This window comes from Enoplosus armatus, chromosome 5 (assembly GCF_043641665.1).
Source record: "Enoplosus armatus isolate fEnoArm2 chromosome 5, fEnoArm2.hap1, whole genome shotgun sequence".
NCBI lineage: Eukaryota > Metazoa > Chordata > Actinopteri > Centrarchiformes > Enoplosidae > Enoplosus > Enoplosus armatus.
In genome coordinates, this window is record NC_092184.1 from 10372798 (window position 1) to 10397562 (window position 24765).

Sequence of the window (24765 nt, forward strand, 5' to 3'; positions counted from 1 at the left end):
TTTAGGCAAAGTGTTCTAGTAAACTCCACTGAGTATCTTATGTCACCCACTTGAACTTCAGTCTGTCTCTAGAAATTATTCATTAGTCACTTGCCCTTTAATTTGTCTGCTTTCTCAGCTCTGCTGGCTCTGCATGCTCTTGTTTCTAAAGACTTCCACTTGCAGACATCACGTAACTTCAGCACAAACATGACACAAGTGACATTCTACTCCTTCTGTTTTTGTCACTGACAAAACAACGTGGAAATAATAGAAAATATCTCCAATGTTGCTCATGTTGTAGGTTGTACTGCAGTCACAATTTGAAGAAAAACATAAAATCTGTCATATTTCTATAATTACATTACATTGTGATGCACACCATTGTCCCTGATCCTGACACATAATCTCTGGATTAAAGCTGAGGTTCAATTTCTGTTCCTGTTTGTCGTCTGCAGCCATGAGCCATGTGTACACAAGTACAAGTTTTCATGCCGCCAACCAAACAGCAGCAGCTCTGCTCACTGAGATCACTCTGACTGAAGGTTTGCTTATCACTGAAATCAGCTGGTGCAGGATTTAAACATAGCTCTAGATTGATGGGAAAACAAAAACAAAGGATTCTACAAGAATTGTGAAGCAAAAACATTATTGATTAGTCTGAATGATAATAATACTCTGGACTTAAAAGTGGTAGTTCCATAATGTTGGGGGGCTTGAATGGTCAGACTTGAGGCTGCAGAGGTTGAGATAACCTTGACTTCTAGCCTTTCTTATGGGTTTATCTCCAAGATAGCTGGATCCTACACTTCCCGTAATGCAACGTGAAAGCATATTTTAGTTGGACCGACGCCCACATCTTTCAAACTGCAACCCCCCAGTTTAGAGTATCAAAGACTTGCTATGGTGACATCATCAGGGTAATTTTATTGATTATATAATTATTTATCTATTTATTTTTTTAGTATTTGGGACATTTTTAAGTTGCATTGCACATGTATACATGTATATACTGTACATAATCATCCTTTCCATGTAAATACATTCAATTTTTAGTTTTCTTCACTTACAGAAACACTTGACTTGTATATAGACATTGTATTTATGTTGCTGTTTATGTACGAATCTTTATATATACACCTATTTTCTTGCGATCATCAGGGTTATGTTCTTTTATCTTCCTGTTTACCAGGTAGTACACCACATGACAAAAAAAATCTAATAATTAAAATCAGTGGAGTGCCCTTTTAAGAATTACTAAGAATTTGTGAATCTAATTTGTCATTACTACTATTACTTACTATTATTTGTTTTCGAGGTGAGTCTGACATGACTCTAACGCAGCATCGGTGCATCGCTCAGATAAGCGTCTGGTTGAGCCATATGTGTAACCAGCACAACACTAGGATTTGTGGATTTGTGCTCCTTATCTCTCAGCGAAGGTCTCACACTTGTTGCTACGGACTGTTTGAGCCTTAGTTGTTGAGAGTAAACGCACGATGAATCCAACAGTATAGACACACTGGGATGCCTTGCAGCTTTAATGCATTAACCTACGCAGTATGTTCTTCTCTTTATTATCCATTTTCCATCTGTCTGCTTGCACTGCATGGATTTCTGTTGTCTATTGTCTATTGTGTTGATTTTTTCACACAATTTCACTGTAAAAATAGCAAAAGCATCATGGTCCTTTTTAAAAAGAATAAACCTCTTATTTACCTCATGCTGGATGTCTCACAGTTGTAACCAGTTTGGGAACTTCACCTCCAGTGAGTTTCTTGCAGAAGGTGCATATGAGTATCATCGGTAAATTTGAGGAACTATGGATATTGGTAACATATTGGTGTATTTGAAGTGTCTACACAAGGTATGGTACAAGACCTGAATGACCATGAACTAAAAAGAGACCAGAGATGCAACTAACAATGATTTTCATTATGTATTCATGAGTGAATTTAGCAATTCTATTAATAACTAAATTTTCTGAAAATCGCAAAGAAATGCCCAAGTCCAAGGTGTCTTCCTCAAATAGCTTGTTTTGTCTGACAAAACTCGGAAAATGGAGGGAAGCAAATTCTCACATTGCAGAAGCTAGAATCAGTAAATCTTTACAATTTTGCTTTGAAATGTAAAGTTTTATTCATACAATATAAAACGCACCTTTTCTCTGTTCAATACACTGAACAGTTGAGCTGCTCCAGCCTTACTTGGTCTGAAATGTCATTTAGCAAGTGTATTCGCTTTCTTGCTGAGAGTTAGATAAGATTGATGCCACACTTGTGTCTCTGCATTAAATATAAAGTTAGTGCCAGCAGCTTGTTAGCTTAGCTTAGCACAAAGACTGGAGACAACAGCTACCTCTGTTTCCCCTTGTTTCCTGTTCAAAGAGGTAACAAGAGCTGCCTATCACCACCTCTAAAGCTCACTAATTAACAAATTATATCTTGTTTGTATATCTCTAGCTGTTTTCTGTTTCCACTCTTTATGCTAAGTTAGCTGGGTGCTGGCAGTAGCTTCCTATTTAATGAATAGATATGAGAGTGATATCAATCTTCTCATCTGACACTTGTCAAGATAGCAAATAAGCATGTTTCCCAAATTATCAAACTTTTCCTTTAATTAGCTTAGCTTAGCATAAAGACTGGACACAGGGGGACAGCTAGCCTGTTTCTGTTCAAAGGTAAAAAAAAAGTAGTGTAGTGCCTACCAGCACTAAAGCTCACTAATTTACATGTTATATCTTGTTTGGTTAATCCGTACAGAAATCTAAATTTAAAAACATATTTTTACCTTTGGATAGATTCAGTTTCCTATTTACTGCACAGTCACGAGAGTAATATCAATCTTTTCTTCTAAATCTTGGCAACAAAGCCAATAAATGTATTTCAAACTGCTTCTTTGAAGTGAATAATTAATTTTCAAAAGTGTTGTAGATATTTTCCATCCACCTACTAATCAATTCATTTTTTCAGAAAAGAAGGGGCAATGACAAAATAAAAGGCCACAGTGTAATAAGTCAACAATTAATTTTTATTTTATCGTGTTTATACGATTTTGGTTCTGTAGCAACCTACTGGATAACTCTAATGAAGTGCAATTGTACTCAAGCCGGTTACAGTTGAGAGCAATGACAGGCACACGTTTTGTGCAAATTTAACAGCATCTGAACGGCTCCTACATATACACAGCAAAAATACATGCCAGAGGAAAACAATACTAAATCAGTTTACATTGACAATAGTTAAGAAGACTTCCCTGCAAAAAACAATGTCTATCCAAGCTAACACTGGAGAGATGCACACTTTCACCCATTGTTGGATTATGGGAGCGAAAAACTGAGTTCAGTCTTTACGCACAGCGAGAAATGTGTGGTGTTATCCAACTCCATGGATTAAATCCCTCCAATCTGCCCTACCAATGAACACATTTCATCAGAATCCAAACAAATTGTGCATTGCCATTTCAAACTAATTATACTGACATAACAAAATGAAAACCCTAAATCAGTGTGCTAGACAAGAGACACACCTGCTTGCAGTTGCTTTAAGAAGTCCCACCTCCTCCAAATGCTTTCCTGCAGGTCTGGCAGTACACTGGCAACGCAAAAAAATAAAAAGGTTGGGGGTAATGCAAACGTATCATAAGCCACACAACACGACACAACCATCTGAAACACAGGGGTGTTGGTAGCTTGGTGGAGTTGACTGCAGATGTTTTTTTAATCTAAACCACCTTCCTAACGCTGCTTTATAGCAATTACTGGGACAAGACACACATCGGCTCAGTCCAATATCTACATACTTATAAGTCAAAGTTAAATAAATTATTCAGCTTCAAGATGAGCTTTCGGTTGTGTCTGATGACAAAGAAATTATTATCCTCCAAACATGCACAAACACAGGATTATAAGACTGAAATCTAGGTAGGTGAGTCGGGAGATTTTGGTAACCAGTCTGTAGTGTTATTACTCAGACATTACAGGCTAAGTGTGTGTGTGAGCATTATTCGCTCTATCGTCCTTCACAGTGTACATTTAAGAGCTGACAAACTAAACGTCCCTGGAAATGCTTGCACTGGCGTGTGTTGGTTCCAAAATGTCAAGTGTGTTGGATGTTGCGACATCTTTTTTTCTGAAAAGCGGCTGCTAAAATTTCACATCTGTTGGGGATTTTATTTTAAATCCAAATTGAAAAACGTTAAAGGTTTTGTGTATGCATCTACATCCAACATAATGCCTGTAAATTAAGTAAGAGAGCAGTAATAAAGTGAACTCATGCTGTATGTTCTCCTGGAGACCACAGGAGGCCGTGAAGTAACTCATTCCACTGTTTTGCCCCTTTAACCAACTTCTTTTCATGACCACGCGTTAAATCTGTATAATGAATTGTTAAACTGGTGCACGCTAAACCGACAGATGGAGTCTCACAACAGGGTCTGGCAATGCCACTTGTGAAGGAAAGCAGATGCACCACTACATTCTACAGCTTTCCTTTATTATACAATCAAGGGCCACGTTGAATCTTTTACAACCTAGAATTTAAACAGCATCAACAAAAACTACTTCAGTTGCATTCAAATGGCAACTATCGAAAAGTAAACTTACTGTAACATACATATTAAATAGTGTATAGTCCATGCAATTGCGCACGGCCGGTTTTGCATCATTATGGTATGTCGTTATTAGTGTATGGGAGACATCAGCCACCAGTGCATTTCCGATTTAGGTTCAGGGAGAAAAACTCCTCAACACCCATCAGAAACTTCTCAGCCAGACTTGAAGAGCAATATGGCCACTTGGCCCAAGTAGAAGTAAATGAAATGCTTTGTCTCGTGGGTGACGTAGCTGCCGAAGTTCCTCCCGACGATGCAGTGCCAGGTGGGGTTATACTTTTTGTCAAACTCCTGAAAAAGGTCAAAAGAAGATGATTAGCGAACGATAAAATCAAAATCCAGGAACAGTGGCTGCGATCTACAAATCCTGCCTTACATATCACGAACAAGGCCGTAGCTACCATTGAGGATACTGAGGTAATGTCGGCAACTCACTTTCATTTTCATTATCACATAATCGGCTGATTATTTTCTCAATCAATTCAGTATTTCGGGTATAAAATGTCATTTTTTTAATTTCCAAGAGCCAAAGGTGAAATCTTCAACCTGCTTGTTTTATTCGAAGATATCATATTTGACAAAAAGACGCATCAAATCCTCACATTGGAGAAGCTGAAACCAACAAACATTTGGTATGTTTGATAGGAAAAATGACTGAAACAATGAACTGATTCAAGTTTCTGACTATTTTCAGTTGACTTTACTAATAATTTCAGTTCTAGTCTGTAGAAACTACTTTTAGGCCAATAAATAAATAACATACATTTTTACTGATGGGGGGAGGGGGGGGGGGGGGATTAATGTAAAATGTTTTTAAATGTCTTTTTATCTGTTCTATGGTTTTTATTATTCCAATCATTTTTGTGTGCATTTGTCTCCAATTTAATGACTCTTATTTTGTCTTATTGGCATGTCAGTCACTTTGAACAGCACTGAGCTGCATGAAATACAAAAGTTTGATTGATTGATTTAGACCCACATGTTGGGAAATCATAAAAAAGTACATAAAAGTACATAAAAACATGTAGGTGGTGGTGTGTGGGGGGGGGGGGGGGGGGGGGGACTTGTGGACTCATGACCTCAGTAATAAAGAAATCCTGGCTACGGCCCTGAACATAAGAGCCTCGTCTCCACACTGACCAAAAATAGATGTGAGAATAAAAAAGGCTCTGAATTCGCAGCTCATGTGCCAGTGATGTAAGCTCACGGAGCTCCACTTGGATCCATCCGTCCTGTCTCACCTTCTTGATGTAGGCTGCGATGTCCTTCTCTATGTTGTACTTCTCCATGGCCTGCGTGGCACAGTCCACCGCGTCCTGCTGCATGTCCTCGGACATGTCTGCGTTCTTGATCACAGCTTTCCTGTCAGTCATGGTTGAGGATGATGATGATGATGCCTACTGAGGAAGGAAGGGGGGGGGAAGGAGCACGTTCACTCAGACGTACCGCACTGAAAATGAACACCGCACGTGGTGATGGGGATGGTTTAGGCCAGCCGGAGCATCGCAAAACATCACTCATACGCAGAAGATTGAACCATTTGGCACCGCGTTATTTTTTCTATCATTTGCACTGATTCATAATCACAACTTGTGCTCGTGTATTTCTACCTACAACCGTAACTACACGATGACTTGAGCGTTGCATAGATTGGCTGCGAAACTTGATACAGGTGGAGTTAAATTACTTGGCAAAATCACTTTCCGATAAAAGCAGCAGCTGCTGCATCAGGAGAGCAAAAGTATCTAAATGGATCTAACTAATGATCTGCTCAGGCACAACACGCCTGCTGCCATCCACGCCAACACAGTCTACATGTCTAAGCAGCCGAAATGAAGTAACACATACAGTAAAGGCTCACCATCACATGAGAAACTCGATTCAGAAAATATGTCAAGACATGCAAGTCAATCTTTTCCACATGAGGAAAATCTGCAACTCACCTTAGCTCGAGTCGCCTGGAAGCACTTCTTTTCCCCCCAAAAAAAGAAATATATGTATTTCACCCAGCCAAGAGAGGAGGGGGGTGGAGGTTTTAGATGATGCTGCGGCTAATTGCTTTTTAAAGATTTACACAATAAGCATGTAGGTAGGTTGTCTCTCTGCTGTGCTGCTCCAACAGCTCCCCGCCCCTCTGCTGCATGCTGCGCGCTGCCATTGGCTGGGCCGCAGCCTCCCCGTGTGTTGCAAGCGTTTTTCTCCAGCTCCTGTCTGCCGGCATCTTATTTCATCCCACAATGCATCATTCGCAGTATACAGCACTGACTGTGGGCTAAAAGGAAACGAGACCTTGGTTGTGGGTAGGTATCATTTGGCTGTGTGTACAGGGCTTTTCATCAGTCACCGTCACAGCTGAGAGACACCGGAGCTTTGAATATTGAACATATAAACTGGTGTTGTGTTGGTGTTTTCTAGCTGCTGCATGGCTATTATAGAATAAAAACAGCCTCATTTCTTGTTCCATTGCTCTGTTGGTTTCATCTTTATAAATATGAGTGCTCATTTATTCTCAAAGATCATGTGTGGTTATAAATCCAGATAGCGATGTACTGGGCTTTAGATTTAATTACACAAAATTTTAAAAATGATTCATACAAGCTTGACAAAGTGATATGTGGGTTTCAAATAACAACAAACTAAAGTGTCCTTGTTTGAAAATGTTTTATTGAAAATGCTAAGAGAAAAAGTAAGATTAAGCATAATAAAACATACAAACTACTCCCACATAAAACCCCAATCCCAACCTCCCCAATTTTTAATTCCTTCATACCAGGCATCTACGACTCCATCCTTTGATCCAACTTCCTGGTCCTCAGTTTCGTTTTCTTGTAAAATAAAGCCATTACCACTGAAAAACTTTAAATAGGCATGGGGGGGCCTAATAGAAAAAAAAAGTTGCTCTGGGACTCCCGTTAATTAGTTCTGAATTCAACTCTCATTTGAATCCTGGAAAACTGATCCCGTTCCGAGCATCCATCCTTGCCTATCCCTTCCCTAATCGATCCACTCATCCAGCTCCAAGGATTGGGATCCACTGAGCCACTCCTCCAATCAAAACCTTGAAATACCAGGAAGAAAATCAGAGGCAGACTGTTAGAATAAAATGTCAAGATTTTTGGGCCTAATTTTTCCATGTCAGATCAAGAAAAAAAAATGCCACTGAGCACAAAAACTATCACTCCCTGAAGTTTAAACATTTCAACCAAAGAGGACATTTAAGTTAACAGTGGGACGCTTTTGCAACAAAGTAGTGATTCAGAATTTTTTTTTTTTTTTTTTACATTTGACAGCAAAGATGTTACACTTACATCACAACACTTGATCTAGGACTGCTTATTCTGTCACAAGCCAGAGTAGCATGTTAAAAATTGTATATATAACAAAGTACAGCACATATGGCTTTGTTAAATACGACATGCATGATATGGCAACCTATCAAAACGTTCAATTTATGGAATATGAAGCGTACCATTGCCTCGACCTGATTGATCCTCAATTAGATGTCCTATCCTGACCATACAAATGAAATGTGCTCCACAATGGTTTTATTCCAAATCACTTTAATCCTTCTCTTCAGATGTCTAAAGGAAGACACAAGGGTAAAATACAGTTAAGCATTGGGCTCCCCGTCCATACAGCCCACCCCACACATCCAATGAGAGAAGCTATTTTTTTAAAAAAATAAACAAAAACAAAACTCAATTTTCAATACTTGCAAAAACATTGAGTGCAGGTTATAACAACTCAACATTTTTGGAAGTTCAACACTGCACAATTACTATTGTTGCAAAAATTGAGAGGACAGAAAGAAGAGAGAGAGAGAGAGAGAGAGAGAGAGAGAGAGAGAGAACAAAAAGGGACAAAGCAGCTGGAGAAGGTAGGGGTGGAGGGGTGGGGGGGTGTAGTACATCTACATACCAAGATCATCCACAAGGACATCGGGACATGAAATGCAAAAATTAAAAATCAATTGCTGACATCTGGAGAAACTCATAAGGAGATAAAAACAGGGAGGGAAATACATCAAAAGGGCAAAACATTGGTGGTAGAAAGGTTTAGGAACGGGAGCGAGATCGGCTGTGACGAGGCGAGTAGCGGGGCGATCCTCTGCCACGACCACGGGAATTGCTGCGGCTGCGGCTGGGGCTGCGACTGCGGCTCCTGCTCCGGCTGCCACGGCTTCGGGAGCGTGATCTTCCGTAACTTGGGCTGCGGGGACCGTCTAATTTCACACGAATGTAAGCAGTCTCTCCCTGGCGGACACAAGAGAACTTGACATTGAAAAAAAAACAACACCCCAACCTATGGTGGAAATACCATAGATGGAAATGAGGGCCAGGTGATGCTGAAGTACTCACCTCGCCACAGCAAAGAAACATTATCCATGACAATGAATCAAATCAGTACACATACCTCATGAGAGCGGAATTTGGTGTTGTCCAGCTTTCGAACGGCATAGGTCATGTCTTCCTTGCGCACAAACTCTACAACTCCGGTTCCATCTCTGAAAACGTCGGCGTAGCACACGTCGCCTGCTTCACGCATGTGGTCCTTCAGGTCCTGCCAGCTGCCGCTCTGAGGGAGTCCTGAAAACACACGACCAAAGTTACGTTAGCCAAAGCAAGCTTCCAAGCTTTGTTTATGTGCGAAAAAAGCACTTGTGAATCCCCCCCCCCCCCCCCCCCCCCCCAAAAAAATGTAGTAGCAACTTTAAGTGACACACAAGCATGCAAATCAATTGTTGATGCCGCCAAGACATGATCAAATACAAAGAGGTGGGAACTGGTTTAGCTTGAAGACACTAAAATAGCTAAACACTAATCTTGCTAGATCACTTTATTTCAACTTACTGATTTAATGACATGTATAACAATTTAGTGTGAACATGTATAATACATGATAGCAAACTACCATACTGAGGCATTTATTGGTGATGTGTACTGTACTATTTGTGTATACTTATTATATTGTATGTATAAGTTTAGGATAATGTTATATTTCATTTGTAGGGTGCGTTCTAAACATTTGGCCTGAGACAACAGCCAGGCTAACACAGGCGCATCTACAATTATGTTTTATGTTGATCAACGAGCACTGTCCCTGACTACTAATAAAAAAAGTCTGCAATTAGAGATCAGTCTTGCAGCCACAACAGAATGTAAGGACACATCGGTTTATATTTTCAGTAGTAATATGCCTTATTGTATAATAAACAAATTATAGTCTTGCATTGTTTACATTTTGTTGTAACCCACTTGTAACATCCCATCACTTCATACATGACCAGTGCCTCCCTGCATCATCTTCCAGTCAAATCAAGTTTCAAATTAAGGAAGAATTTCTCTGGACTTTAATTGGATCGTTTAAAACATCCATAACGTACATTTGCATGCATTATCCATGTTTACTGTCCTACATGTAGAGCACATTCATCAACACAGCAAACTGGAGCTCAAAACTTAGCAAAGTTTGTTGTTATCAACTCTTAAAAGTTACACTCATAAAAGATTGTTCAGCAAAACCATCCTTCAGACAGCAGTGCAAGGGACGGGGCTTTACAACAACAACCTCCCTGTACACTAGCCAAATAAGTGACGGACTAGTTTGCATGCTCACCCGACACAATGACCCTGTACTCGGAGCGTCTGGACGGAGGCCCATATCTGCCTCTGGGAGCTCCACCGATCCCACCGAAGCCGCCTCTCGAGCCCCTGCCGCTCCGAGGAAACTCCACACGCAGTCTGTAGCCGTCGTAGTCATATCCATCACGTCCATAGACTGCATCATCGGCGTCCCTGTTAACAACACGTTACAGTTTACAGTAACTCATGGAGGGCAGCGAGCTGTAACAAACACATGCAGAGAAAATGCAGTCACGGTCAGCCATGTTAGCGGCTAGCTTGATCTGGTTTACGCTTGCTAATCCGCCTTGCAGACATGCACACATGTAGAGTAATGTGGTTTCCATTTGTTTAAGGAGAAACATCATTAATTCTTTCAGTCTCACTGATATAATTATTCAACTATCAAGCGTAGCGTTGAGTGTAGTGAGTTAACTTATTTACGAGGCAGAGCAGGTGTTTGTGTTCTCTACATGGACCATTAAGGACGCAGTGCAAAAAGAAGCACGAAGGCGCCGTTTTCACGTGCATGAGCTGAATCTCTACTGGGAACAAGTTAAAGCACAAAATAGAAACCAGAAGAGCACAAGCCACGTTTCTTCAACATGGTTTAGGGAGTCCACGGAATAGTCTGAGCCCGCGAGTACTGCGTGAAGCACACGAGTCGGTTAGCAACACAATGGGGGCTGCCCCTGGCCTAACAGGCTAGCTAGCCGTTAGCTTCTCACCTGGGGTCTTCGAATTCAATGAAGGCGAAAGGCGGCCCTCCTCTCCGGTTCTTCAGGTCGATATCTCGAATAGTCCCGTATTTGTAGAATACGTCCTCCACGTCTTTGGTGCGAATATCAGGAGGAAGGTTTCCCACATAAATTCGGCAGTCGTTGTTCCCAGCAGGGCCTCGCACAACACCCGACATCGCAGCTACAGTTAACGTTACTGTTACAGCCCGCCTCTCAAGTTAACGGTTTGTTGTTTGCAAGATCCTAAACGGTTGACGGAGCCGCGCCGAGATTACACTCCAAGCGCTTGGAAATCGTCGAACAGGAAGGAGAAACCAATCAAATAAGTGCCGTTTTTACTTTGCAATCTGCACGGTATTTACTGGGCAGACAATACTCTAGACGGGGCGCCCTCTACTCCAGTTTTTCTCCAGGAACCGCGCTCATTTACCGAGGCATTCATGAATACCGGAAACGCTGCAGCCAGAGCTGACACATCCGCCTTACAAAATAGTTCGCCAATTCACCAGGTGTAGTGATAACAATCATTTATTTCTTTGGTAGTAATAACATGTAACTGTGACTGATATATTGTAACTATGTTTTTATTCATTGGTTTATTAACATGGACCGTGCATATTGATGAACATTGGGTGAATGTACCAAAATCTGTAGTCCTTGGACAGTCATCCTATCAAAGGAAACACAATAGGCCAAATTGTGTTTTCAGAGAAGGTTTAGTTTAGTTTTTAAAAGATCACATGTTAATGTATATACACACAATTTATGCTGGTGTAAAAAAGGGTGAGCAAAGTTATATCTCTCAAATAAATGAAAACTGGTTACAACATCCCAGGTAAAGCAGAGAAGAATAAAATAAACACTTGTGATATTGTGTCATCATCAATCACCTTGATTGACCCTGAGTCCAGGCAAAATCATGTAGGTACAAAATGGACGGTTTGCCCGTACAAATGTAGACCTGTAGTTCTGAATATGTAGCCTACACACAATATTTAATTACATATTTTGACCTGGCTCATGAAATGGAATCCATTCAAAAGAAACTACATTTCATTCTCCAAGAACAGAAGAGTTGAATATAAAATGGAAAACACCTTCTGGGTCGCAACAAAGATAATGCAAATACATACTGTGTGTAGAAGTGTTGCATCGATAATACGCTTATTTGTAAAATAACAGCCTAAACTATTCCATAGCATCACTTTCATTTATGGGGCAGAATCAGTTTATTAAAATTGTTAGACGTCTCCTGATGTGCAGTTTGAATAAACAATTATTGTAAATTTACAAACCCCTTTTATCACAATAGGTGTCCTAGGTATCTTGCTCACAACTTCTTGTTCCATACCAGAAACTATAGCAAATTGATTGAGAATCACTTCACAAAAAATGTCAACAAAAAAAAAGCCAAGGCAGCATTGATGGTGTTGAGACTATACAGACTATGAGCTTGAAATGCAAAAACTGTTCCATAATACCTGAATTTATTGGATCCTACAGGATGGGAAAGGTCCAGTTTGCTATGTCCTCTTCTTGACTAAATTAGTCGTACAGTATTCCCATTATCACACCCTCAAATATGTGAAATGGTAAACTGAGAAACGTGATTATGCGGCTGAAGAAGTAAAGTTAAACTGTGGGTTATGGGTTGCCTGCTACATCTAGTTTCTTATAGAGGAAACAGTATTCATTCACTACAACATGTGATTAACAAAACCTTTGATTAACATGAAACAAAATGTCCACACCAGACTTAACCTGAACGCTGCTTTATTGATTGAATGCTTACATTTGAACTATGTTTAACAGATTATTATAGGATACTATTCAGAATGACGACACACACAAAACCACATTGTGCTGTAAGTTACTGTTTCGCTGATAATGCTTTCTGCCCCAGGACTGCAGATGCAAATGAGCTTGAAGCTACTTCTGGTGCAATATTATATATAATTGTGCCTGGTCACTAACAAAACTACACACACTCGAAGATACTTGCATGTAATAGGTGGGGAATTGTACGTCAGAAATTCAGCAATTTTCACTATTTTTAATTAACTGTGCTGTGATACAAACTAACGTCATTGCTCTGCAGCCAAAATTCAATTTACGTACAGCACATGGCAAGTTAGTATGCAGGATTTTAAAGCTTAAGTTATGGCACTGTGACCAGAGCATACTGTACATCCACAACAAGTAAAGCAAACATCTTTCATTCAATACATGCATTAGAAATACCCAAGGCCATGTTCTGATTGTCCTCATTTGTCAAGGCAAGAAAACACGCTGTCACTTGTTTTCATGTAACATCATCATGAGTGTCAGAATTCTGAAATAACCTAATAATTATTATCTTATACCTTATATTACAGTTCATCCATGTTATGGTAACTGAAGAAACAATGCTAATTAAAATGTGGCTTCTCAAACTGCTCAGTATGCATGACAGGAACCGTAGTTGCGCTGGCCGGCCTCGCCATAGTTATCACCTCCAGTGTACTTCCCCTGGCATGCCAGACTGTTCGCCTATGGACAGAGAGGACATTAAACAAGCAAACACACACGGGTTAGTGGTAAAGCGAAGGATCAGATCATGTGTTTATCTGCAGAAAACAAGAGTCGGACCTCTGCTCTCTTGATGAACTGCTCGGTGGCGGCTTTCTCGTTCTCTTTATGTCCTCTCCAGGCTCTGAGAGCAGACGCCTGCAGGGCTCGACCAAAGGAGAACGTTAGGACCCAGGGTTTGGCCAGAGGGCAGTTGTTGATGGCATTGAGGTGGACAGATGCCTCCTCTTCACTCTGACCGCCTGAGAGAAAAGCCACTCCTGTGGGGGAAACAGAAAACATCATTTCACTTTCATTTTGTTTCTGCAAGACATCATACATATCTGTACAAAATCCTCCACAGACACGACATCGTTCTGGCTCACCTGTGACCGCTGGGGGAACAGTGCGGCGCAAGGCGGTGAGAGTTGCCATGGCAACCTCCTCTGGGCTGTACTTGGTGGGGCAGCTGTGTCCAGCAGTGACCATGTTGGGCTTGAGGAGAGTGCCTTCCAGGTACACGTGGTGGTCCGACATGGCCTTGTACACTGCAGCCAGGACCTGCGATACACCAAAGAGACTTTCGCCCTTCTTCTCTGTCTCACTTCTTAGTCTTCTAGTAACAATATCTCATGCACATGCAATATGTAAGAAAAAGGAGTCCAACCTTCTCAGTGATGTACTGGCTGCGTTTCAGGTCATGATCTCCATCAGGCAAAATCTCTGGCTCTATGATGGGCACGATGCCATGCTGGCAGAGAAAGGACAGATTATCAGAACAATGCAGACTTATGACATCCCATGATGTGAGATGTATAGTCAATCTATTATGCTTTTTATCATACTGACCTGCTGGCAGATACTGGAGTAGCGTGCAAGAACATTAGCATTTTCTGTGATAGCCAGTTTAGACGGATTGGTGTCACTGATTTTTAGCACGCAGCGCCACTTTGCAAAGGCGGCTCCATCCTTTTTATACTGCGCACAGCGCTCTGACAGTCCATCCAGACCTGTGGAGGAGGTTTAAAAACAGATCTATAAATTGTCTTGTAACATGCGTTCCTATTGGGGATGTGAGTGATATCAGCAGTTAATTAAATCAAAGTTGCTTTTGTCTGACCCTGTGTGGTGGTTTCTCCACTGGTTCCTGCCAGGGGGACAACACCCTTGTCAACCTGAGGAATAAGGAACAGAGAAGTGACCAGACCAGAATGCATTGCCATATTGATGCATATTAGATCAGAAAATCAATTTGGTATTTGGTACTAAACTGCCACACCTTGATGCCCACCAGGATGCCCCTGTCCCTGATCATTTTGACAAAGGCTACGCCGTTATCAGAGTGCTGGTACAGCGTCTCGTGGAAGAAGATGACCCCTCCAATACAGCCGTTGACGCGATCATCTGCACTGAAGAGAATCTGCCGGTACTGTCTGCGGTTCTCCTCTGTGTTCTCCACTCCGACCTGGGCCAGCCGCTTAGCCATGCTGCCTGCAATTAACATGTGTGACACGAGACGTTAACATTTATATCATGCATTCTTTAGACTGGATGGTCTTTAGTCAGACTGACTCTTGGCTGTGATCACTTCAGTGCAAAATCTAATGTCAAACAAGAAAGAAAAGAAAGAAGCAGGGCTACAGACCCACAGACTCATCTGCAGCGAGGATGCCCTTCCCTGGAGAAACTATGCGTAGAGCAGTCTCATGGAGCTCCCTCTTTTGCGCCTCGGAGAGCGAAGGGAACTGGTGCGTCATCCTGAGTGGCCGATCTTCCTACAGCCTCTGGTAGAAGATGTGACCTTATGATTGTATTATTCACACATTAACAACCCAAAAAAAAAGACAGCTATTATCCATCCATGAAGTTTAGACAGAAGACAGAAAATGTTAAGTTTCATCCATATTCAACATGTTTCTCTCTCCCTCTGTCTTTCAGCTCCTGTAGATGTAGTTCTAAAAACATGGAGCCAACATGGAGTCAAATGACTTTGAACTCCGAGTGCACAATTTTTTGAAAATGCAAAGAAAAGATTGATTACTTTAACTTCCTATGATTGTAGATAATAGGAATTAAACCACTCATGCTTCACTAAAAACCACCAAAAGTATATGACAAGATCTCTTAGTCCTTTTTGATACAACAGAGGCATAAAAAAAAGTTAATATCACAAACAAATATGAAATTAACAACTGTGAAGTTTTAGAGTTGCTACAAATGAAAACATATCAGTTTGGAGTCTTTGCTGTAAACTTAAATGAGATCAAACATGAATATGAGTTCTATTTACATCCACTTGCTAACAGTTAATAGCTTGACACAGGTGCATATAGATTTACCCACTAAAGTCAGTGATATAACCCTACAAGAGATGGGCGGTAAAAGTTCTTACCTGACAGAAAGTGAAATCAAATGTGTCTTGTCCTCTGATGTGATGAACACTGGCGGAGGCTCTCAGTCAGCTCTAGTATGTATCCAGCACAAGTGTGTCACACCTCATAAGCCAACGCCCCTGGGCGGCGCTTGTGCACCCACCTCTGCCCCAAATAAATTTGAAGATTTTTGATGAATCATTGTTCTATTTAAATAAAGAAGGTTTTTCCTTTTTTTTGTCATGCAGCTGCTTGTTTTTCATGCTGATACAGCCACTTGGTGTAAATCGAATGTCCATATCCACAATTATTTTACGACTTTACAAGCTGTAGTGCTTTAACGCAACCATTTTGGGTCCCAATCTATATTCAGGCTGATTGTGAAATAATACATAATGTACTCTGTCAGTTCTACCCCTATAGCAACCTAATTTAAGTGTTTAACCATACCCCATGGCGTGCTATTTTTACTTTAATTAGTAAAAATGTGCCCAGAGGAAGGTTTCAAGTCTCCTGATAATTTGGTCTTCACCCTCGAATTCACTGGGGTGTTTTTAGTCTCAGAGCAATTCATGCACTCAGTGGCTTCTTTCTCGTGAGTTTTAAACTGTAAAGAATATGATGGAAATAGAAATTAGAAATCATTTCCAGGTTCCAGTCAATGTAAGTGAACATGGTAATATGGCCCAAATTAGATCCAAATGAGGCCAGCTAAATCATTTCCCATTTTGAAGCAGGACTTTTCCCTCTATGTACTATGCACATGTTACACTGGCTTTTATTTGAACGCTTACAAGTTATTTTATTTAATGTATGAGACAATGTTTGTTTAAAATACTAACACAGAGAAATGAAATGATGCTTTTCTGTGAGCTGAACAGGATCATTTCTATCTTTCAGATTTAGCTGTGATTTGTTGAGGATGTTGAATCATGTTGCATCGTTGCGGTATGAGCTACGTTCAGGAAACTGCATGTTTTCTGTTGTATGTTCTGTTATATAATGTTACTATTTGGTTAAGACACAGTGGGACGGCTCGCCGGCGTTTCAGGGGACTCCTCTCTTCACTATAGTGGGTCAGTGTGCCTCTTAAACTAGATGTGGGTCACTGGACTGCCTGCCACTATACAGCCACAACACAGACATGGTGGACCTGCCTAAGACAAGGGCCTGAGAGGGAATTCAATGTCAGGAGGCAGCGGGAGGAGGAGCCGGTGCACTCCCATTCAGGAGATCCAGATTTAAATAGATGCATGACTTCAAGAAGTACAGCAATTATATGTGGCTGCCTCCTCCGGGACACTCGATTTTTTTCCCTCTGTTACCTAATTAAAAGCATTTAATGATGATACTTTATCTGGTCCTCAATTTTCTGTCCTATTAAGGGTGTCCTCGATGGATTTGTGAGTGCTCCTCTAAATAGGTCGAGGCGAGGCTGAAAGTTGGCCGTAATGTATCCAGGTACAATATTCACATGATAACTGATTTAAAATGAGACACTTGGTATGTTTTACCCAAATGTCTTAACAGCAAATAAAACAGTAGGACAAATGTACTAATGCTGGTGTCTCTGATTCTACAGACATTTAAAATAGACTATAAGATGCAGATAAGTTAAACCTTTGGAGGTTGTTGTTCTTTGTAAATTCACTTGATGAGGACCTTAATATGTGTCCTTACTCTTACCTAAATTCTAGTTAAACTATACTTTATGTAACTTTTCTGACAAGTTACAACTTGCATATCTAATGTGTGACTTTGATATTGAAAGTTAATTCTTGAGCAGTTGACAAAATAGTCTCACCAGGAGGTCCTTTAGTAGCTGTTCTGGAGCTTTCGACTGTATCACTCAGTCTTGTCATGAAATCAAATGTTCAAATTTCCATTTCTTCTGAGCACTTTAAATACTTCTCGCCCATGTTGGCTTCCTCCAGAACAGCTTTTAAATGGACCTCAAGGTGAGATTGTTTTGTTACCTGCTGTGGAGGGTGGAGAAGAAATGGACATTTGAACATCTGCAATAACATGACAACTGGTGAAGATGTGATATAGTGGAAAGCTCCAGAACATCTATTGACTGGACCTTGAGGTGAGCTTGTTTTGTCAACTGCAACTGACGTGTGTTGTACCGTATATATGCTACATTTAAATAGTCCGGCAAAAAGAAAATCTACTTACTCTCGTTTTTCTGAGCTGTCAACCACAGCTTACTGTCCTCCTCAGCAGATGGAGTCTGCTCACCTGACATGGGAGATGGCTCAGTTGCCATCATGTGACTTACTGTATTGTGAATTATTGAGCTTGTATGTATACCACATCCGCTGAGGAAGACCGTGAGATGCAACTGAAAGCCCTGGAAAAAGCTTCACAGATTTTTTTACTGTAAAACTACAGCTCAATTGTCAAGAATGAACTTTAATGCTCTGCATTTATGTTATTTCAGTACAATAGGCATAATTACATGTCATATGTATGTTTTTGTATAAATGGAGAATGTGGTGAGACCAACCTACTTACTAACCAGGTGAGAGAGACACGTAAAAAAGGGACATTGTTGCAGACAGGCGAATTATCTACAAAGTAAGTTTAAGAAATATTGTAAGAATGTTGCAGTAAAAGAGAAATAAGATTAGCCTCTTACAACTGCTTCAATATAAAGAGAGGAAAGATTCATTTTTAAGGTTGCTATATAAAAAGAAAATATAACAAAACACAAGAGTGACTGTAGTGTCCACAACTTTCTTAATTGCAGAGGGCATTGTGCTTTGGATGTAAACTTTAAATCCATTTCTAAAACAGATCTGTTGACGTGGTCAGAGAACCAAACTTCAGAGACCATTTAGTTGTTTGTATAAAAAGGTCCATCTGCTATAAATACAAATAACAGTCAAGTCCAGTGAAACACAAATCACACTTATGAACTACTGGAATTTAATGACTACACTTAGTGAAGAAATATCCCAACATTAACTGAGTGTATAATGAAACACATATACCCGACCACTTTTGGCCGTAAAGTAATATTCAAATAATGAATACAAGTACATATGAGAGCAAGGAAATCAAAGATGGACCTTAACTACACCAAAGAGTACAAAATGTTTGCTCACAAAATCAAAGTTTAATTTCAGAATTTCTCAGAATTAGTTTTTGGGGTGATTTCATTTAACTCTAATACTGTAAATAAACAAAATATAATGATAAAAATTAAAAGGCCTCCCACAACATTTCTTCGTTAAATACTGACAGCAATAGAAATGTATCAGAACATGGTTGAAATAATAAGCCAGTTGGCAGCAGGACCACAGTAGGTAACATTATATCGGTTAATAATGGATATTCAGAAGAAAGGGAACTTTCAAACATAAAAACATGTGTATCAGAGAAATATTCATTATCTGCAGAGTTTCTGTTTTCCAGTCAGCTTCTGTATCCAGGCACAGAAACACAGTCCAGTCTTAAGCTTTACAAGTCTGCTCTGTAGCTGGTCTCAGGTCCACGTTGGCCAGAGCAGGAGACAGTTCAGTGGGAGTTGTAGGAGAATGAAGGATTTGATCACAGTCAAAGTTATCAAAGTAGTCCAACGAGAGGCCTCTCCTTGCTTTGGCTGCCCAATCAGGATGAGTCCTGAGCTCAAGGATGACTTCAACAGGCGTCTTTTGAAGGATGAGAGAGTCGAATGAAGTGCCACGGAAGAAGGCCTGCATCTTGAAACACTCCAGGTTACGAAGCCGGTTCGCTGGACTCTTGCACAAAAGCTGCAAAGAGGAATTGAAACAGATAAATGTTTCGTTCAGAGGGATCAGAGTTTATAAATTAGAGAGATGAGACATTTACAAACCTCAGTGAGCAGTAAGATCAGAGCAGAGCTGAAGGTCTCAGGTAGGACATACGGAAAATCTCTGACCTTGTTCAACATGGTCCTGTGGTCCGCCTCTGCAACTACTGGGAACTGAGTAAAGTGTAAAAGGAAAAACCACAATGACCAATAGCTGACACAGAACCACATGTAGCGCTACTGAATATTGAGTTTATGTGCCATCACCTCTCCCGTCACCAGTGAGAACAACATAACGCCGAGGGACCACCAGTCGGCAGCGTGGTTGTACGGACCTCCGCTTAAAACTTCAGGAGCTGTTCAGACAAAACAGGAAAATCATTATTAAAAAAGCTCAAGATGACAGATCAGCATAACTCAGAACACGAAAAGGGGGAATCACAAAGAAAACACTTGAAAAAAAACAAAAAGTATATCACAGGTGCATCACATTCACAACTGGGTCAAACGACTCCAGTGGGAGCGCAACACAGGTGCTGCTCTGATGTTGCTCTGATGCAGTGAACCAATACGCTGCAGCTCAAACAGCCACACATGCCACAGAAATATTCTCTTGAGAAATATATTTAATTTATGAGGAAATGAAACCAAAATCTCACCCATGTATTGGATTGTCCCACAAATTGTGAACGCTCTTCCTCCTCGTTTCAGCCGCCGCGAGAGTCCGAAATCAGACAAACGAAGGTGACCTGAATCAAAACACAGGCTGAGTCGCTTATGGTCAACATTATTCTTATTAACTGATCAATTGTATTTGCCTTGTTTTTTAATTTAGTGGCGAGAAGAGCTCCTGAGCTACACTAATGTCCTATTGGAATACGTTTTAGTTTGTGTGTTAGTCTTAAAATTGTGGTGGCAGTTTGTCTTCCATGTGTTGTCTGCTATGAGCTGTCTGACTTGTTCCTCTTGTTGTTATTTGTGCATGAGTGACCAAACTAATTTCTCCTCTGAGGATTAATAAAGTGAAATAATTGAATCTAATCTAATGACCACAAACTCTCTACATGATTTTACAGACCTGAAGTCGAAAATACAGACAAGCATTACCTCGATCACTTAAAAGAATGTTCTCCATCTGAAAAAACAGTAAAAAAATTATTATTATAAAATACATAAATACACATATGTAAATACATCAGGATAAGTACATTACATATAAAAAAACATACCTTAACATCTCTATGCATGATCCCTAAGTCATGTAGGAATCCTAGAAATAACAATCAAAACACAGGAAGAGAGAATATACAACAAAAATACAAGATAAGGATGAGGTCCATGTTTAAAATCCCTCTTTAACACACTGTACAACTCAAGCATGATGTCTGTGTCAATACAAGTCAGTGCTAGAGGTCAATATGATGAACTCTTGATGGTGAAAGTCTGACAAACACTGACCCAGCGCGCTGCCCAGCTCTGCTGCAAAGAGCCGGACCTCGTCCTCCCCAAACCGGCTCCTCAGCAACCAGTAAGTGTACAAGTCTCCAGCGCCGCAGTAGTCGCACACTGCAGAGCGGGCGAGACACATGGATACTGAGTTAATGCAGGCCGGGAATGAGGAGACAACAAAGAAGAAAAGAAAACAGATTTGCTCGTCGCACGTTGCTGGGGAAAGGAAGAAGTAAGGAACAAGGTTGAGTCAAAAACACACATGCTTCTGTCAGCTGATTTAATGCTATTCTAAATCAGATTTGAGTTTAGTCTGCTAATACCACTTTAAAAACTTAGAATTGATGCACATACATTTATGATCATGGTTGACAAAACTGGAAACTCATGCATGCAGTGCAGCATCTGCAGCCACGCTGAGCTTTACCCAGTTCTCTCATTAGATGGCAGTGCACCTCTTCTGTATCCAGGGCTGAGATTTGTAAGGATGCAGCTGTTAGACTGCACGGTTTTACAACAGTCTACTTTACAAAACCACAAGAGAAAACTTACAGAAGGGAAGGGCAGTAGAAGGGAAGAGGTTTGAACTGTGCCATCCTTTATATACTTATTAACTCACTAATGAAGAGGTGGCGCTGCGTCTGCCAGCAGTCCTGCAGATTGTGGATAAATGGGTGTTTGAGCTGCCGCTGCAAAGCAACAGTCGACACACACAGAGTGAGAGTGAATTTAACAGTGAGAGATGGACAGGGAACTTCCTATAGTCCGGATCAATCCATATAAAAGGGTGAGAACTTGTTTACAGACATGTATTGAAATCCTAATGTACTCATTGGAAATTTGACTATAGCCTTAAAAATAACAGAAAGATTCAGATACATGCACTGGATCTACAAGTTCAGTCGGCCATTTTGTACTTTGTGTGCTTCACTATGTCTGTGTCCAGTCCAGGGAGGAGCCCAGTTTGCCAACACATCCTGCACATCTTCAAAATGGTCAATTATGGAGCTGTTTGCAGAAAAAGTTAATTCAATGAAGAAGAGGAGAGGAACTGAGTGTAAATATTTCCCCTTTGTGCTTTGTTTAGAAGTGCAACTAACTTGAGCAGCTATATTTAAAATGAGCTTTTTATTTTTATTGGAATATCACTTCTAGTATGTAAGTAGGAAAGAAAACAAATCACAAATGTAGGATCATATATGATAAAAACAAGCAACAAATCCTTATATTAATATATTATATTATAATATATATATAAAAAAACTATAAATTGACAGTCAAAATAATTGCAGATTAATTTTCTTTCGATTGACTGATCAATTACTTGACTAATTGTTGCAGCTCTAAGCAGTGGCAGATGAAGTACTCAGATATTTTACTTAAGTAAAAGTAGCAATACCATAGTGTAGAAATACTTTGTTACAAGTCCTGCATTCAAAATTTTACTTAAGTAAAAGTACAAAAGTATTAGCATCAAAATATACTTAAAGTACAAAAAGTAAAAGTACTCATTATGCAGGCCCATTTCAAAATACTGTATATTATATTTCTAATTATAATTATTGATGCAACATTAATGTTGCAGCTGGTAAGGGTGGAGCTATTTGTTTTACTATGTATACTGGTGGGTAGCTTGTGAACTTCACCAAGGGATCAATAAAGTCTTATTGAAACATCATATTCTATTTATTGATTATATTCTGTATTATTAATCTGAATCTGCAAAGTGACAAATGTATCAAATAGATGTAGTGGAGTGGAAAGTACAATATGAGTTGTGGTGGAGTACTGAAGAAGTAGAAAGTAGCAGAAAATGGAAATATTCAAGTAAAGTACAAGCACCTCAAAATCGTACTTAAGTACTTGAGTAAATGTACTTGTTACTTTTCACTGAATATAAGGGCAGTAAAGTAACAGTACTTGTACTTCTGAGTATTTCTCACTGTGATACCTGAATGATGACTTCCTCCTTTGACTGCTGCAGCGCTCTGTGCTTCAACACCTCTGACTTTGGTAGAACCTGTGCAGCAATGGAAACGATTACACAAAACAGTACGTAATGTTCTTCTGTAATGCTGTTGTAGTACTGAACTAACCTTCACAGCATATGTCTTCTCTTTGAAGACGTCCTTCACTTTCAGAATGGGTCCACATGAGCCTTTAGCTATGAAGCCCAGGACCTGTGAGCACAGAAGTACAGTTATCTCAATGTTTCCACTCTTTTGCTTTTCAGTTCTGATAACAGTCCAACGTTGTGGTCCAGAGTACCTGGAAATGGTCTCGTCCAGGACATTTACGCTGTGGGAACTCAGGCAGAAAGGCAGAGATGGTAGCTGCGCCCAACGTCTCTGAGCTGTCCTCTGGAGGCAGCAGGAGTTTGGGGACCAGAGGTCTGCCGTCCGGTCCCCCAGGCCGGGAAAATACAGCTGAGTGTCCGAGTCTGTGAGCGATGGAGAGGAACCCATGACTGAGTCGATGCCGAGCAGCTGGTCCCTCTCTCTAGATAATAAAAGATTATAATGCTTTATGATCAGGAGTGGAATGTGATTAAGTAAATTTCAAGTACTGTACTTAGTTATAACTTTGAGGTACTTTATACTTATACTCCAATACATTTTAGAGGGAAATATTGTACTTTTTACTCGATTACATTCATTTCAGTTTTGCAGATTAAGGTTTTACACAGAAAACCTATAATGATCGAGTAAAATATGATGCATTGTTAAAGGTTAAACTGCCTAAAAGTATACTTTTTATAATCACGCCCCTTCCTCAATCAGATAAAACATTAAAATGCTGCTCACATGTTATTGCATAAATAATAATAGTAGAGTTTAATAATAATTTAATATAATAATATAACAATTTGAAAAGGGGCCATTCTGCTGCATAATGTGCATTCTTTGATGCTTAAAGCACATTCTGCTGATAAACTTCTGTACTTTTACTCGTGATTGAATATTTCTTTTTAGCTTATGAAAGGGATGATTTCATGCCTCAGCAAATTATTTTTAACCATTAATTTACTTTAAAATTATTAATAATTATATTATTACAACTATTTTTCTGCAATGTTGTTCAAAGACCTAATAACAAGATTTAAGTGAAATTAAAATACAAAATGTTGAAATATCTGCAAATAAGAATATTTTCTTTACACTATACTTACACTATTCATAGTTTGAATCTTAACAAAATTGTATAGGTCCAGTCCTTCTGACTTCTGACTCTGACTGAATGAGCTGCAGCTGTCATTTCCATCAGCGCTGCACAAAATCACAGCGAGCATCTATCGACCCTCCTGCTGCAGGTCTGCAGGGAGGTCACTGATCACTTCACACATAATCAATGCCTCTATTTCTGACCTGACTTCACTTTGATGCAGCGGACAGGATTCTTCAAGACATCTTGTATCATGGATCATACACACTACATACTGCATTTAAAAGACGTTAAACTCGCCGAGAAGCTTCGCCACAACATGGATTCATTTATTATTCACTTCCTTTATTCTAAAAACCCAGAGAAAGAAACTTGATTGTATGATTTTACTATAAATTGCAAACATCTTTGCCTTTCAGCTCTACATCTCAACATCATGGTATCAGCATGTGACTGACTCCAGATCCACTCACCTTACTGTTTTTACTGAAGTCGCTGCCCATAAC

General features: G+C 40.0%; 4 protein-coding genes across 4 annotated transcripts; all 4 read right to left on the reverse strand.

Annotated features, from left to right (window-relative positions):
• Positions 1-4503: 4503 nt before the first annotated feature.
• Positions 4504-6601, reverse strand: dynll2a (dynein, light chain, LC8-type 2a). The gene is made up of 3 exons (XM_070905724.1): positions 6534-6601; positions 5832-5990; positions 4504-4881 (listed from the first exon to the last, which is right to left on the reverse strand). Exons 2-3 carry the CDS (start codon positions 5961-5963, stop codon positions 4744-4746), a joined length of 270 nt encoding a protein of 89 aa, XP_070761825.1. The 5' UTR covers positions 5964-5990; positions 6534-6601; the 3' UTR covers positions 4504-4743.
• Positions 6602-8388: 1787 nt separating this feature from the next.
• srsf1a (serine and arginine rich splicing factor 1a) lies at positions 8389-11341 on the reverse strand. Its single transcript, XM_070905723.1, has 4 exons — positions 10940-11341; positions 10207-10385; positions 9004-9176; positions 8389-8843 (listed from the first exon to the last, which is right to left on the reverse strand). The coding sequence occupies exons 1-4, from the start codon at positions 11125-11127 to the stop codon at positions 8646-8648; spliced, it is 738 nt and encodes a 245-aa protein (XP_070761824.1). The 5' UTR covers positions 11128-11341; the 3' UTR covers positions 8389-8645.
• Positions 11342-13387: 2046 nt separating this feature from the next.
• On the reverse strand, positions 13388-15255 carry aldoca (aldolase C, fructose-bisphosphate, a). The gene is made up of 8 exons (XM_070906619.1): positions 15144-15255; positions 14778-14989; positions 14619-14673; positions 14348-14508; positions 14166-14249; positions 13885-14059; positions 13580-13779; positions 13388-13480 (listed from the first exon to the last, which is right to left on the reverse strand). The coding sequence occupies exons 1-8, from the start codon at positions 15253-15255 to the stop codon at positions 13388-13390; spliced, it is 1092 nt and encodes a 363-aa protein (XP_070762720.1).
• Positions 15256-19328: 4073 nt separating this feature from the next.
• Positions 19329-24762, reverse strand: LOC139285424 (ribosomal protein S6 kinase-related protein-like). The gene is made up of 12 exons (XM_070905988.1): positions 24733-24762; positions 23366-23596; positions 23194-23277; positions 23049-23117; positions 21717-21786; positions 21107-21214; positions 20878-20918; positions 20756-20783; positions 20308-20397; positions 19916-20004; positions 19712-19822; positions 19329-19628 (listed from the first exon to the last, which is right to left on the reverse strand). The coding sequence occupies exons 1-12, from the start codon at positions 24760-24762 to the stop codon at positions 19329-19331; spliced, it is 1251 nt and encodes a 416-aa protein (XP_070762089.1).
• Between the last annotated feature and the right edge of the window lie 3 nt (positions 24763-24765).